General features: G+C 34.4%; 1 protein-coding gene and 1 long non-coding RNA gene across 2 annotated transcripts; both read left to right on the plus strand.

The window, feature by feature from the left end:
- Nucleotides 1-3,427: 3,427 nt before the first annotated feature.
- On the plus strand, nucleotides 3,428-4,798 carry LOC141482237 (small ribosomal subunit protein uS5-like). Its single transcript, XM_074175241.1, has 2 exons — nucleotides 3,428-3,449; nucleotides 4,296-4,798. The coding sequence occupies exons 1-2, from the start codon at nucleotides 3,428-3,430 to the stop codon at nucleotides 4,796-4,798; spliced, it is 525 nt and encodes a 174-aa protein (XP_074031342.1).
- A 2,375-nt stretch (nucleotides 4,799-7,173) lies between these two features.
- LOC141482154 (uncharacterized) lies at nucleotides 7,174-9,071 on the plus strand. The gene is made up of 2 exons (XR_012465375.1): nucleotides 7,174-7,899; nucleotides 8,962-9,071. It is a non-coding gene; the product is annotated as an uncharacterized lncRNA (long non-coding RNA).
- Nucleotides 9,072-14,937: the final 5,866 nt, after the last annotated feature.

Genomic DNA, 14,937 nt, shown 5'->3' on the forward strand with positions numbered 1-14,937 from the left:
ATTCATTGAGATATCAAAATTCAAAGTAGACTATAGAAATGGACAAAACTTCTACAATTTCACAACAACCCAATACTCTTTTATATTTGTGGACGATATTTGCAAGAAAGTTAACTTTCGAATTCCCGATAATACTGCTAGTGCAAAAACTAGCAGTATTATTATTGTTCCAATGCAAAATATTTGAAATTTCGAATATGAAAACAATATTCAATAAAATTTACCACCATAAACTAGAGAACGAAAGTAAATTTTCAAAATATATCCCATATTGTTTCATTAGAACCTGATGGTTCATAAAAATTGTCACACGCCTATATCCTCAATATTTGTTTTTTTCAGCTGCCTAAATTTTTCTTCGGGACTGTCCCGCATACCGTTTTTTAACCCAATCATGTTGGTAGGAAGATAATTCTTCGCCTGTAGGTAGCACGCTGACTTTCATATACCCATGTGTCGATTTAATTGATATCATACTCAATTTATCTAACCCCTATAGCCATTGTTTCTCAATTCGTTCCGGTGGTTTTGTCACCCAACAACACAGCGAAACTTTTTGATACAAAATAAATTGTCAACCCCACAATTCACAGCGTGTTGAGTAAATTAACATACAGGGTGATGACTTGAGAAGTTTGCACATTTAATATCTTCATTCCAGAAAATGATTTCGCACTAGTATTTCTAAAATGCCACAACTCAAAAATCGGTATATTTGAGTTGAGACTATGAAAAAATTGGTAAATATTTCTGTATCAAATTGTATTAACTATATCAAGTTGTATTAACATCCAAACTGTATCAACTTGATATAGTTTAGATGATACTGTATCAACTTGATACAGTTTATATGATCGATAAAGAAATATTTATCGATTTTTTTCATATTGATTTTTGAGTTGTGTCCCTTTAGAAATACTAGTGCGATTTGTAAAATTAAAAAAAAAACTTAATTTTCTATTTTGAAAAGGAATAGTTTCAAAGCATATTATACGCTCTTGCGGTTCATCCCCTAACGAGGGTACTTTCAACAACCCAAATAGGAAAGAGGACCTGTAGTGCATTATTTTAAAGGTATGTCCAGTATATTCCTAATTCGAAATTTTTTGAACAGCAGTTTTCGAAATATCACGTTTGAAAATTACAGTAGTGAACTTACTGTGAGAATAATGGTTTCGGGTTATTATTATTTCAACCTGTCTTACAAGAAAGGGTTTTTCCTTTTTGTTGGAAGATTGCTCGCGTCCAGCCTATTCCCAAAAAGGACCAGAAAAATCTTCCAAATAACTAGGTATAGACCAGTCGCTACGCCATCAGTGACTTCAAAAATCATGGAGAGAGCCGTAAACCACCACATCCTTAAATATTTGGAAGGCTTCAACATCTTGAGCGATCATCAACATGGCTCTCGGAAGCAAATATCAACAGGAAACTTCTATCGTATATCGTATTCGGAATAACGCAATCGAGAAACATGGAGAGTCAAGAGTTGTTGCTCTTGATATTTCTAAGGCCTTTGACCGTGTGTGGCTTGAGGGTTTGCTGGCCAATCGTTGATGCTATGTCTTGTTGGATCATTTTTGTGTAGGGCTCTCCAGCTTCCTGGAAGAACGTTCCCGGCAAGTGGCCGCCAAAGAGCCTTATTGTCCCCCCAACTCTATTTATATTATATATCAACGACTAATTGAAAGAAACCAATAATTCAATATATAACTTTGCCGACGACAGAACACTTGTAGCGTCATTCCATTTGAATTCCAGGATATCCTAATGAGGATCTAGAGGTGACTTTGACTTGAGGTCAAAGTAACCAGGTTCAATTCAATGCCACGAAAACCCAGGCATCGATTTTCTCCAAAAAGATAAATGTCTCCGAACCGGACATAATAATTTCATGTCATACAATTCCGCTTTTCACTTCGATAAGTTTGTTGAGTGTTAAAATGGACACCAATATGTCTTGGCACAATCATGTCGCTGGAATTGCAAAGGCTGCTTCTCAAAAACTTGGAACACTGTTCCGAATCAGAAAACTCTACACACCTCAGCAACTTTTGATGCTCTATAAAGCTCAGATCAGACCTTCTTTGGAGTATTGTTCTCATGTATGGAGCTTTGCTGCCAAACATACCCTGAAGTTGCTGGATTCCACCTAGAAAAGTGCCATACGCCTGGTTGGAGACATGAACATCACTTGCCACCTCAATAGTCTGGAAGATCGAAGAAAGGTTGAAGATTTGCCTCTATTTTAAAGATACTTGGCACATTTGATTCCACCAAGAGCGGTACCTATCAGAAATACGCGACAAACCGTGGCTGCTCATCGTTTTGAGGTTCAACTCAGTATACCTCGAACTTCACTGTATAAGAACTCTTTCATTCACAGAACGGCGTTTATGTGGAATAAACTTCCTGAGAACGTTTTCCCAAATGAATTTAATCTCCAGCGATTCGAATCCAATGTGAATCGCTACTTTCGCACAGGTATCGCTCTTTCTTGTGTTCTGCCTTTGAAAAAACTATTTAGCCAAACATTATTATATCGAGTAGAAACAAAAAATGTACATCAAAAAATTAATTAAGAGGAATCCATGCCCACTTGAAACGCATTTTACTTGTAGTTTCTCAACCAGTTATCCGATTTTCATGCAACTTGCACCGATCGCTTCAAAAAAATATTCCTCAAGTGCCTGACTAGTGAAATTTTGGGCATTCAGCAAAACGGAACAGTCTGGTTACTTTCGATTTTTGGACCTCTAATTAGCCGGTTTGCTCTTTTTGGATATAATCTGCTGAAGCATTGAAGGTCCCAGTGTTTCAAGTTTTTGAGAGATGTATTTGCTCTTGCTATAACGGGATTGTGCATATTAGACATATTAGTATCTAGTATTCTCTTTCACATCCATAAAATCAATTAACGCAGTTGTTGGCTGTGCTTGAAATATTCAAAAATTCAAAAGTTTAAAAATTGAATGATTTGTCTGCTAGAACCATCAATACTCGCCAGTACGTCATCAACGTATCTGAACCAAAACCCAATATTTTCGTGAGAAAGGGGATTATTAAGGATTAGGATATTTTCATATCCATGACCATGAAAATATCTGCTTAAATGGGAAATGGTGACCCCATAAGGAGGCCTGAGTTTTGTAGGCAAAAATTATTATTATATTTGAAAAAAAAATTCAGACATGTATTCAAGAGATTGCAAAATTCGTTAGTTATATATGGGTTTGTATTACATTTACCTAATATGTCTTTCACAAGCAGAAGGCATTCTTATGTTGGAATGTTCGAAAACATGTTTTTTATGTCGAGTGAAACTAGTTTGATATTATTTTTTATATTCAAATTTGATAATTTGTTAGTTAGATCTACTGAATTAAGATTTTTCGTTCGACAATAGTGTTGGAGGAAGTATTAAACAATGGCGGACGCAGCTCCAGCCGGTTGGCGGTTTCCGTGGTGGATTCGGTGGTGATAGTAGAGGAAGTGGCCCAGAGCAGTGTTGCCAACTAGTAGAACTATAAAGTCGCTACACATGAATCAAAATTTCGCCACACTGGTTCATGCGCCCTATTCAAAATTGAGTACCGTTCAGATACCACCAAACTAAACTGTCACTAATGTAAAGTAATTAGGATCATGATAATTTTCAACCGCGCAACTCAGTAGATGGTACCTGATTTTCTAAGTTCACAACAGTTAATTTTTGAAAGCTGTCGTCTTGATCAAATATTTCTTAGCTTGAAAAAATGATTTTGAAAAGTAAAAATAAAAATCAATTTGTTCACGTACGTATAGTCACACTGAGCTCTTGAACGTGAGCTCTTGAACGATCAATCGCGAGAGAACTAATCCATCCTTTCAAGTTGGAATCAGACAAACAATGTTCATAAAAAGTTTGTTTTCGAGACTTTTTGTATTTTTTTGAACACATCCCATTCTCGTCAATTCCAAATACGATAGCTCTTTCGCTTGAGTCATAATCAGATGAACTATCTTCTATTTCTACTGTAATTTGTTTCATATAAGTTATAATACTCGAGACAGTCGAGACTTTAAGTTTCAAGGTATTGGAGGTTATACGGTTTATGATATGAATGAAAATATTCAAAAATTTTCTTCTTATTTATCATGTAATGGCCTCAATACTAAGACTATAACGTATTAGTTGTGCTTCGAGTGCTGTCTGCGGATAGCCTTAGTTGCTGAGGCCATTGAATCGAAAAGAAGAAGGAGAGTGCTGTCCACCGCCTCTTCTTCTTCCATATTTTTTTCAATATTGATTATAGAAAATTCCGCTACTTTATGTTCAAATTCCGCTACGGTTGGCAACTCTGCCCCAGAGGTCGTGACCGTGGACGCGGTAGAGGCCATCATTTTAGCCAAGCTTTCTGTTGTACCAATCCGTAGAGATGACTGGGGTAACAAAATCGGTCAACCCCACACAGTACCTTGCAAGGTCACCGGAAAATGCGAGTCTATAACTGTACGTCTCATCCCAGCTCCCCGTGGTACTGGTATCGTTTCTGCCCCTGTTCCCAAGAGACTACTGCAGATGGCAGGTATCGAAGACTGCTATACATCAGCCAAGGGCTTCACCGGTACGCTGGGTAATTTCGCCAAGGCAACTTATGCAGCAATTACCAAGACTTACGCATACTTAACGCCAGATTTGTGGAAGGAGATGCCTCTTACCAAGACACCCTACCAGGAGTTTGCGGATTACCTGTACAAAAATCATCGCAATGAATCTGTCGCAACACGTACTCAAACCTGCTTGGATCGTGTTTAACAGCAATGTTGTAATAAAAGCATTGAATATATCAAATATAGAACTATTTTGAAAGGAATAAATTTTGTGAGGATCTCTTAATTTTTAATTTAAAAATTTTGACAACTCACTGGTTGGGACATCTATATATGATAATACAGGTCTGGCTGAATGTCTTTTGATCGAGCAAGTCGTGATTTTTTTGGTCTTGGCTATCCTGGACTCTTCCATTGGGACGATCGGACTTTGGTTTCAATGTCATAACCATATAGGTACTCATGCAAAGTTCGAATCATTTATCAAACCAAGCCATAGCTTCAACAGTATTTTTTCAACACACGAAATTCATTTTCATCTATTTTCTTCATCTATTTACTCAAAATGTTTTATCCCACAGGCTAATAGTCCAACAGCTGTGAAATGTACACGTGTCTTTTAAAGGTCAGGATTAACTGATAACGGAAAAACAGATTTTAAACAGATTTTTTAAACAGAACTGAAGATCATATGGATGATTGATGTAATACGGTGTTTTATCCTATGATTTTTTCAGCCCACTTATTATTAAATAATATTCCAAAATACTACCAGTTTGCCACGTACAGAGATACATAAAATAGTGTATTGATAATATTTCTGTGTCTATATATATATATATATATATATATATATATATATATATAGTTATTAACCTCGAATAGTGTTCCGTTATTATATAAATATATCTTTAAATCGAAAAACAAACTGACCATATGTATGTGTATATGTATGTATGTGTGTATATATGTGTATATGTGTGTATATGTGTGTATATGTATGTGTAATATATGTGTATATATGTATTTTAGCTAATGTAAGTGTAAATAAGGATATATCTAGGGTTGAATATGAATGTTGTATTTTTATTATATTATTAGTTTTCTTTAAGTGATTTTAACTTTGATTGTAATTTTCACAGTCACACACAAACTGGAAACAGTTTGTGTGACTTCTTAGTTTATTAACTTAACTATCAACGTAGCATTCTGAAAGAAAAACATATCATCATCAGTAACGGATATTTGTTCAATAAAAGACGACAAACAGCACATGAAACTGAAATAGTTCAGCTGTTATTGATTCGTTTATGCATCCAATGTCATATGTTTATTTCATTCATTGAGTCGTAAGTGCCAATTTCTATAAACCATCTTCATGAATCACTATTGCTCGGCATTACGAGATGATGTCATGAGGATGATCCTTTAGCTGTTAGGTTAAAAGATCGTGCGAATCTCATGAAGATTTACACTTACATATGGTGATAATTGACCACTTAATATCCTAATCAACAAAGTTATAGAAACCAGTCTGTCACACATTCATTGATAAATACTAGTTTACTGTCTACAGCTTCTTTATACATCAATAATAAAAGCTCGGTTATTTAAAAAAATCATGACGTGGCTTTTAACAAAAAACGAGACGGTAAGACTTAAAAAAGGGAAACATAGTTCTTCAGGATAACAGAACAGTTTAATGAAATGAATGAAAATACTTTCGTCTAATTTCCACTAGTCGTTTTATTTTTACGGCCGGTTTCTGTTTCATCCCACCCACCCCTTCATAAACACAAAGTAGCAGAAATCATTGAGCTTCTTCACCCAGCTATTCCGGGAATATCAAAGATACGCTAAAGGACTTGAAAGAGAAAAGAACCCTAAACAAACTCATTTTCATCAAAGCAGATAAGGGAAACAGTATCGTATGTCTAGAAGAACAAGAGTATTTTTCAAAATTCAAGTATTGGTGTATACATTAGATGTCACCATTCTCAAAAATAACCCCACCAAAATGTTTTCCCAGCAAGCTGAGAAGGTCATGGAAGAATCAACAATGATGTTTCCCACACCATGGGATGTGAAAAAATTATATGCATGAACCCCCATTCTCCAAAGATGTATGGATTGATCAAGCTCCACAAAGAAGGACATCCAGCCAGACTCGTAGTATCATATATAGATGTTCCAACCAGTGAGTTGTCAAAACTTTTGAATTCAAAATTCAGAGACCCTCGCAAAATGCCTCCTTCCAAAATAGTTCCTAATTCAGTAGACCTAACTAACGAATTTGAATTTTAAAAATAATATCAAACTAGTATCACTCGACGTAAAAAACATGTTTCCGAACATTCCAACATACGAATGCCTTCTCCTTGTGAAAGACATATGAGATAAATGTAACACAAAACCATATATAACTAACGAATTTTGCATTCTCTTGAATACATGTCTGAGACAATTTTTTTTCAAATAATAATAATAATATGTTTATTTGTCAATTGTTCACATGCTAATTTACATCGATTATAGTATATATGATATTCAAATAAACACAAATAAACACCAACACAAAACATCGCGAAAGCAGGGCTTGTATGCGATGAGACTGCCAAAATTTTCGATTAAAAAATATACGTATTTTATGAAATAAACTATAGCAACAAACAAAAAAGAAATACAGAAGAAATAATCTAGACAGTAAATAAAACTTTTGTATGTAGTAGTTAATAAAAATAATAATAAACAAAAAGAACTACAAACCATTGCAAACAACAGGATTTGCCAATACAAAAAAAGAACAACATACCATGTTACTAGGACGTCAGGCTCTTAGTAACAAATTAATTTGATGTCGTTCGTCCAAAACGAACTTTTTAATTAATTTTTTAAATTTTTTAAAATGTTCTGCCTGTCGAATGGACTCCGAAAGTATATTATAGGCTCGACTAGCTGAATGCAAATGACTTGGATGACCAATTGTTTTGAGTGTCAGTTCTGTTTTGATCAATTTTTTTACTTTATTTCTAGTGTTATGTACGTGGTCTATATAATCGTGACGTTTATGTTTATATTGAAAATACACTAACTGTATGTAGTACAACTGACTAATATCAAATATTTTAGCCTCTTGATAAAGAAGGTTTGTAGGATACAACATGTCTCTTTTAAATATTATTTTTAGGAATCTTTTTTGTAGAGTCTCAAGTTTGGACAAATGACAGTTTGCGGCTCCACCCCATCCCAATATTCCGTAATTTAGCCTAGATTCAACCAGAGAGTAATATACAATCTTTATCACAGGTAAGTCTAAGTATCGGTTCAGAAATTTTATTTTATATAGCATAGGCCTTAATGTTTTAATTACATTTTGTATATGTATATTCCATTTCATAGTATCGTCAATTGTTATACCTAAATATTTTATATATCTAACTCTATTTATTTCTATTTTTTTATTGTTGACATGTAACTGTACAACATTAAAATCTGGTAAACCATTTTCATAACAACTAAATGGAACAAAGCACGTTTTTGAGTAATCAACAGTTAATAAATTATAATCAAACCAGTCTATAATGTGAATAAAATCTTGATTAATTTTTTGTTGTAGGTTATCCCATGACTCACTCTGATAAAAAACAGCCGTGTCATCTGCAAAACTAATAATGGAACCTTAGGTATTCAAGGTAAGTAAATGATTAATATAAATGGTGAACAGAGTCAGCCCTAGAACCGTACCTTGCGGCACACCATATGTTATTAAATTTTCTTCACTTAATTTATCATTTATTTTGACTTTTTGCTTTCTTCCAGCTAAATAGCTTACCATCAAATTATAAAAACTGCCCCTGAAACCTAAATGCTGTAAAGTTTCCAACATCCTATTATGAGACACTGTGTCAAATGCCTTTGCAACATCCAAGAAAATGCATAACGATTTTTTGTTTGTATCTAGTGATTTATAAATTTTGCTTGTCAGAAAAGAGATTGCATCCTGTGTTGACCTATCTTCCCTGAACCCAAATTGATGTTCTGATATTAAATTGTATTTATTTAAGTATTTTGTTATACGAATTTTCAAAATTTTTTCAAATATTTTTGCAAAGTTAGAAATCAGGGAGATAGGTCTATAATTGGAAACTTCAGTTTTACTTCCTTTTTTATGTAATGGGACTACAATTGATAATTTAAAACAAGAAGGGTATACACCTTTATAAATAATATTGTTTATTAAATAACACAGTGGTGTTGCAATCTCATTTGCAATTTCCTTCAAACATTCTGCGGTAATTTCGTCGTAACCCGGTGATTTTTTGTTTTTTAAAGATTTTATGGTGTTAATAACTTCTTCTTCTGTTGCAGGTTCCAAGAAAATTGAATGGGGTAGTGATTTGTAAGAATGTTTACAATTTGAAGTCCGCGGTATTTTATTAGCAAGTTCTGGTCCTACATTGGAAAAATAGTTATTGAATTCCGTAGCTATTTCAAAAGAATCAGTGATAGAGTTTCCTTGAACATTATGTATTTCTGTTATACTGTTATTTGTTTCTGTTTTGCCTCTGAGTTCACTTACAGTGTTCCACAGAATTTTTGAAATATCATAATAATATTTGCCAAAAAAATTCAGGTCTCTCCCTATGGGCTCACCATTAAGTTCCATTCTAGCAGACATTTTCATCGTCACATCGGAAAATACCCTAATCCTTAATAACCTCCTATCTCATAAACATATTGTGTTCTGGTACAAATACGTTGATGACGTACTGGTTTTGATGGTTCTAGCAGACAAATCATTCAATTTTCAAACTTCCTCAATAGTCTGCTTAACAAAGCTAAAATCTCAGTAGAAATCGAACAAAACAAGGAGCAAATAATATTTCTGAGAATTCAGTGCCTACTATTATGGAATTGTACTATAGTTGTAAATTGAGTTACCGAATACACTCTCATAATTATTTTTCTCTTCAAAACGAGTGTATACTTCACTTCTGACAACACCGTTACGCGAAATAAAATTTATGTAATGCAAGTGGAGAAATACAATCAAATAACAAGCCCAGAAAGGGAAAATTCGATTAGAGCGAGAAGAGATTAAAGTTTCCCGGTGATTCGGAAAAACTGGACTGCATCGAGATGCGGATTGCACTCTCGATAAAAGCATCAAGTTTCGCCACCTGCGTCTAAGAGACCGCATCTGTTCGAATCTGGTTCCTGCTGTAGTTTACTCGATTACGGAAGTCTGGCTACCAAGAGTTTATTTGAACATCATTCGTCGACCTTCAAAGCTGAGATCGTCTGGCGAAATTTGAGAACTGTTCCAATAACGGTTCCAGGTTTGTTCTAGGACTAATAATAAATATGTGCTGATTAGTTCTGTCAAAATGTAATGAATTGTACCAGGGTGGTCCCAGACGTACCTGGCCTGTCCTAGAGATGGCGGTAGTTGTGTGAAAAATATCGCGGTATTAGAAAGTACACTATCTATTAAGCATATGTTTCCAGTTTGAAGACGCTGCGTTATTTAGTATCTGTTTGGCAGCCATCAAGAGCGAATGTTTTCGACGAATTTGTGAAAATGGAGAAAATTGGTCATCGTAATGTGGTACAATACTTTCATTTGAAAGCCCAGATGTTGCCATGCAGTTATGGGTTTCAAAACCACACTTGCTCGAGAAATCGTTATTTTTGGATCCATATTACATGCATTTCTTTCGATGATGGTAAACTTCCTGCTTACAGGAAGTATCAATTTCAATTAGACTCCCGCACTATAAATCAAGTGGTAAATACAGAAGAGAAGCAGGACTGGAAATGAAAACAAATGCCGTCAATTGGAGTGGCGCCTATCCTATTGTCAAACACTGCTATTTTATTAGTGACGTCATCTTTCTCTGTCTGTAGTATAACAAAATCATTGTCTCATTATGTCGGTAGAGATTTTGAGGCTCATTACCGAGTTCATGAACATACAGACTCAAGTTATGTTTCATGTAATATTTCAGAGGAAGTTGGTAGACGGCTACTGTTCTTGTTCTGCAACGAATGGATGCGGAAATAATCGTTTATTCTGGACTGTATTGAGAGTAGTTGGTATAAAACTCATCAATACAGTTTATTGTATGATTTTCACTAGTTTATACTCTAACATATTACCTTCTTGTTTGCCTACTTTCTAATGAATAAATTTATCTGAAAGAGTCAGTTATACATTCATTAACTATATGAATAAATTAAATTTTCGAAAGTACCGTATATATACTTGAATTTTCTTACATGGGAATAAACATATTCAATAATGGCGAGTTATTCAGTTCAGTTCGATCGTTCATTGACATTTGACATTTTCGAATTTGTTTACTTCCATACTCTCCAACAGGTTAAGTTTCAAACCTTTCTTCTGGAAATGGAAGGGCTTGAATTCATCGTTCAACTCATGTCCCTCTGTGATTAAATGAGTGGCATATGTGGCATTTATTCTTCCATTCTGGAAACTATTTGTGTGTTCCTTTATGCAGGTTTCGAACGTTCTTCCAGTTTGACCTATATAAAACATCTGACATGACCCACATGATAATTTATAAACTCCCGATTTTTCTGGAACTGAACTTTGTTATTCTTAATGTGCATGCCTAAGTTGTTGGTATTAAAAGCAATATTTACACTTTGAAATATTCTCTCTTCAAAGAGAACTGTATAACTTTTTTAATAATAGAGTATGTATTAGACTACTATCGTAATCATTGTTGACGACTATTTGTTCCATTATGTTCATTTCTTTATTGAAATTCGCTTTTTATCAGTCTGTGGATCATACTGTTGAATGCTGCTACTCTGTCCTGATAGGAGTGGATGGACGAATTATGAATGAAAATATCTGTATGTGCTCGTTTACGATAAATTGAAAAATCATCTTTATTGTTACTGTCAAGTCAAAAAAATTATAGAGTCGTCCTTTTTCATCTCCATGGTGATTCTGATAGAACGGTGGAGAGAATTGATGAAATTCAAGAACTTAGTCAATTGTCTGTTCGTTCCTGTGAAACATACCAGGATATCATCTACATATCTATACCAATAAACGAAACTTCTTACCAGTGGGTTACTGTCTATTTTTCTCTCTAAAGCATCCATGAAAATTTCTGCCAGAATGGGACAACGTGGGTTTCCCATTATGAGACCTTTGCAGGATGAGTAAAACATTTCATTCAATTGAAAGTAATTCTGTAACAAACAAATCGTTAGCAAGTCTAAGATTTCCTGTTTGACTACCGGATTGGTAGACCTTTCGTCCAATAGATTCTCTAATAGAGTAATCGTTTCATTCGTAGGAATACTGAGAAACAGATTCTTTACATCGAATGGAATCAATTTGGCCTTATCCGGAAGTGTAATATTTTGAATTTCAGTGATCAAATGGTATGAATTCTTCAAACTGAATTTTAATTTGAAATTGGTGTGGTTTTGAATAATTGCCATGAGTTTTTCGGATATTTTAACTGAAGGACCTGTGACAAAAGAAACTACTGATCTAATCGATTAGTTATCTTTGTGTAATTCAATCAACGAATAAAGTTTAGGTGGATGTGGGTTCATGACTAACGATCTGAATTTTTCCGTTTCATCCATGACATAATGAATATTTTTCAAAGTTCCCTTGACTTCTTTGTGGCATGAATGGGTGGGGTCATTTCTGGGACCATACATGCCAGCATTTAGAAAGTCTTTAGTCTTCTCTACGTATTCTTCTTTGTTCATAGCTTTGACTGTTTTACCTTTATCAGCGCGCGTGAAAACAATATTGTTTGCTGCCGATTTGCCTTTCATGAATTCAACTATAGTCTCAATTCCGGATTGGACTTACCTTTATGCATCTTTTCAGATTTCAAAATTTCTGCAGCAATATGTTTATTGTCCCCATCAACGCAATATCTGTATCAATTCCCAAAACTTGTACATTTGTCGAATTTATGTTGGGTTTAATATTGTAATTGAGACCTTTTTCCAAATGTTCTATGAAACTGGTGTTCGTAAGATTGACAAATTTGTCAAAGAACTTATGTTGTGAAAATAGATCACTGTCTTTGGTCTTTTTTTTCTTTGGTGATCTGTTCCGAATTAAAATATCTAATTTCTTTCTCTCTTTTTCAACATTAAATTCGTATTTGGAATGAATTCGGAAAACGATTTTTTCTCAACTATTACCCCCAATATCATATCATTCTTCAGTTTTTGGTTTTGGGATATAAAAAAAGTTCTATATATATTACATTTAATATACTACCAAACGCTGCATTACATTTCCTGTTGAAAAATAATCTCATCGTTCAAAATGAAATTCGAATCATTTGTCATAATGTAGTTTATTCGCACAGAAAGCCAGTTTTCAACAAATAAATAAGTGTGACCTTAGTGCATGATATCTATGATTACTATAAACGTCAGAATAAAGCCCGAGCGTTAATTAATAATTAACCAGCACCACAAAGTTGGCGTGGGAAGCGTGTGAATGTTTCACGTCCAGTCTATCAAGTTGGCTTTTGCTAATTTTTCATGACTCTGGGCAGAGAAATGTAATCAAATCGTAATTGTAACTTCCGTTCCATTTACTTTATGTAACAATACCATTAAGATTTTTCTCTGTTTTGTTTGTTAATGAAGCTTTGGTGGAGATCTTGCATTCGTTTACTAATCGACCTTAGCTATAGATTATTGGAAAGAAGGAACTATGAATGAAAAAAGTCGTCATAAAAGTTATTATCAATTTTCAACAATTTCAGTGTTAAATTAACAGTTGAGCTTAAAAGTTCGTAGGCAAACTTTTTTTTTATAAAACTTGTTTTCACTCTTCACGACTACCTTTTTTATCGGCGCTAAATTTCTTTGAGTGAGGTTTCTCTTGGGGTTGAGAACAAAAAAGTCCTTGGGAGTCAGATTTGGAGAATACGGTGGATGCGAAAACAATCCGAAGCCTAATTCATGCAATTTTGTCATCGTTTCCATTGATTTGTGACACGGCGCATTGTCTAGATGAAACAGCACTTTCTTTTTCTTCAAATGGGGCTGTTTTTTCTCGACTTTGTCCTTCAAATGCTCCAATAACGATATGCAATAATCGCTGTTGATGGTTTTTTATTTTTCAAGACAGTCGATTACCTTGCTAGCCGACTGTTGCGTCTTTGCACGATTTTGTGTCGGTTCATCACGTGCAGTCTACTCAGATGACGATTATTTTGATTTTGGTGTGAAATAATAGAGCCGTGTTTCATTTACTGTCACATATCGACGCATAAATTAGGGTGTTTAATGTTGGGACAGCTTCAAACACTGCTCAGAATTATCAATTCGTTGTTGTTTCTGATCGATTGTGAGCTCACACTTTGAAGAAGAGTGAGAATTTTTTCAGAATAATTACAGATCTACCGTAGCTGACCATTCAGAGGACACCTTCACATAATATGATGTATGATGCAGATATAAGTTGAAGATTATGCAAGATAAAGACAGAGACGGTTCACCATATCTTATGCCAATATGGTGTATAGTCGAAGTAAACGATATTGTGCATATTTAAAGTTGACGGCACTCTCATAGGCCAAAAAAACCAATACATTGAAAGCAGACCTAGTCCACGTTGACTGTAGACTTGGCGGTTCGTATTGGATAATTTTTACTAACCGAGTTTTATGATTGGCTGAAGAGTCATAAAATTAATTTTGAATTCATGATCGCGATTTGAATGTTGAAATTCGATATTGGTGCAGTTATAATTACTTAAAATTTTTGCTATCTGTTCAAAATGTGGCGTCTTTGGACAAGTAATAACCAGTGTGATAACAACGCAGACTTTTTCCAGTGTAGTGATTCCAATAGCGATGGTGAACAATGCGAAAAAGAGATACCAATGAATAAGATTCGGATGCATATGAATATTGAAACACAGAGAGTATGTTTCAATGTATATAAGAATCTACATCTCACGTTTGGTTTCGAGGGAAACAAACTATTAAAAGCAGCATCAGATTTGACCGAAATTCCTTTCTGAAGTGTACGTAAAATAGTCAAAAACAAACCTTATGAACGCAAGAAGCGATGTGATACAGGATTACCAAAACCTTCAGATGTTCATCTAATAAAATCATTGAAAAAAACAATATATGACTGTTACGAAAGCAATTGGATTCCTACAACTGAAATCATAAGAAAGAAATTGAATACTTCCGGCCATAACGTGAGCTGCTGTGACAAAACTCTTCAGAATAGTATAAAGAAACTAAGATTTAGATTTGAAATAATTAATAAAAGTAAAGCAGTTTTGGAAAGCAGAAGAACAGTGGAATT

The sequence above is a fragment of the Leptinotarsa decemlineata genome, unplaced genomic scaffold (assembly GCF_025532065.1).
Source record: "Leptinotarsa decemlineata unplaced genomic scaffold, Ldec_3_MD MMD2_tig00000882_RagTag_RagTag, whole genome shotgun sequence".
Lineage (NCBI taxonomy): Eukaryota > Metazoa > Arthropoda > Insecta > Coleoptera > Chrysomelidae > Leptinotarsa > Leptinotarsa decemlineata.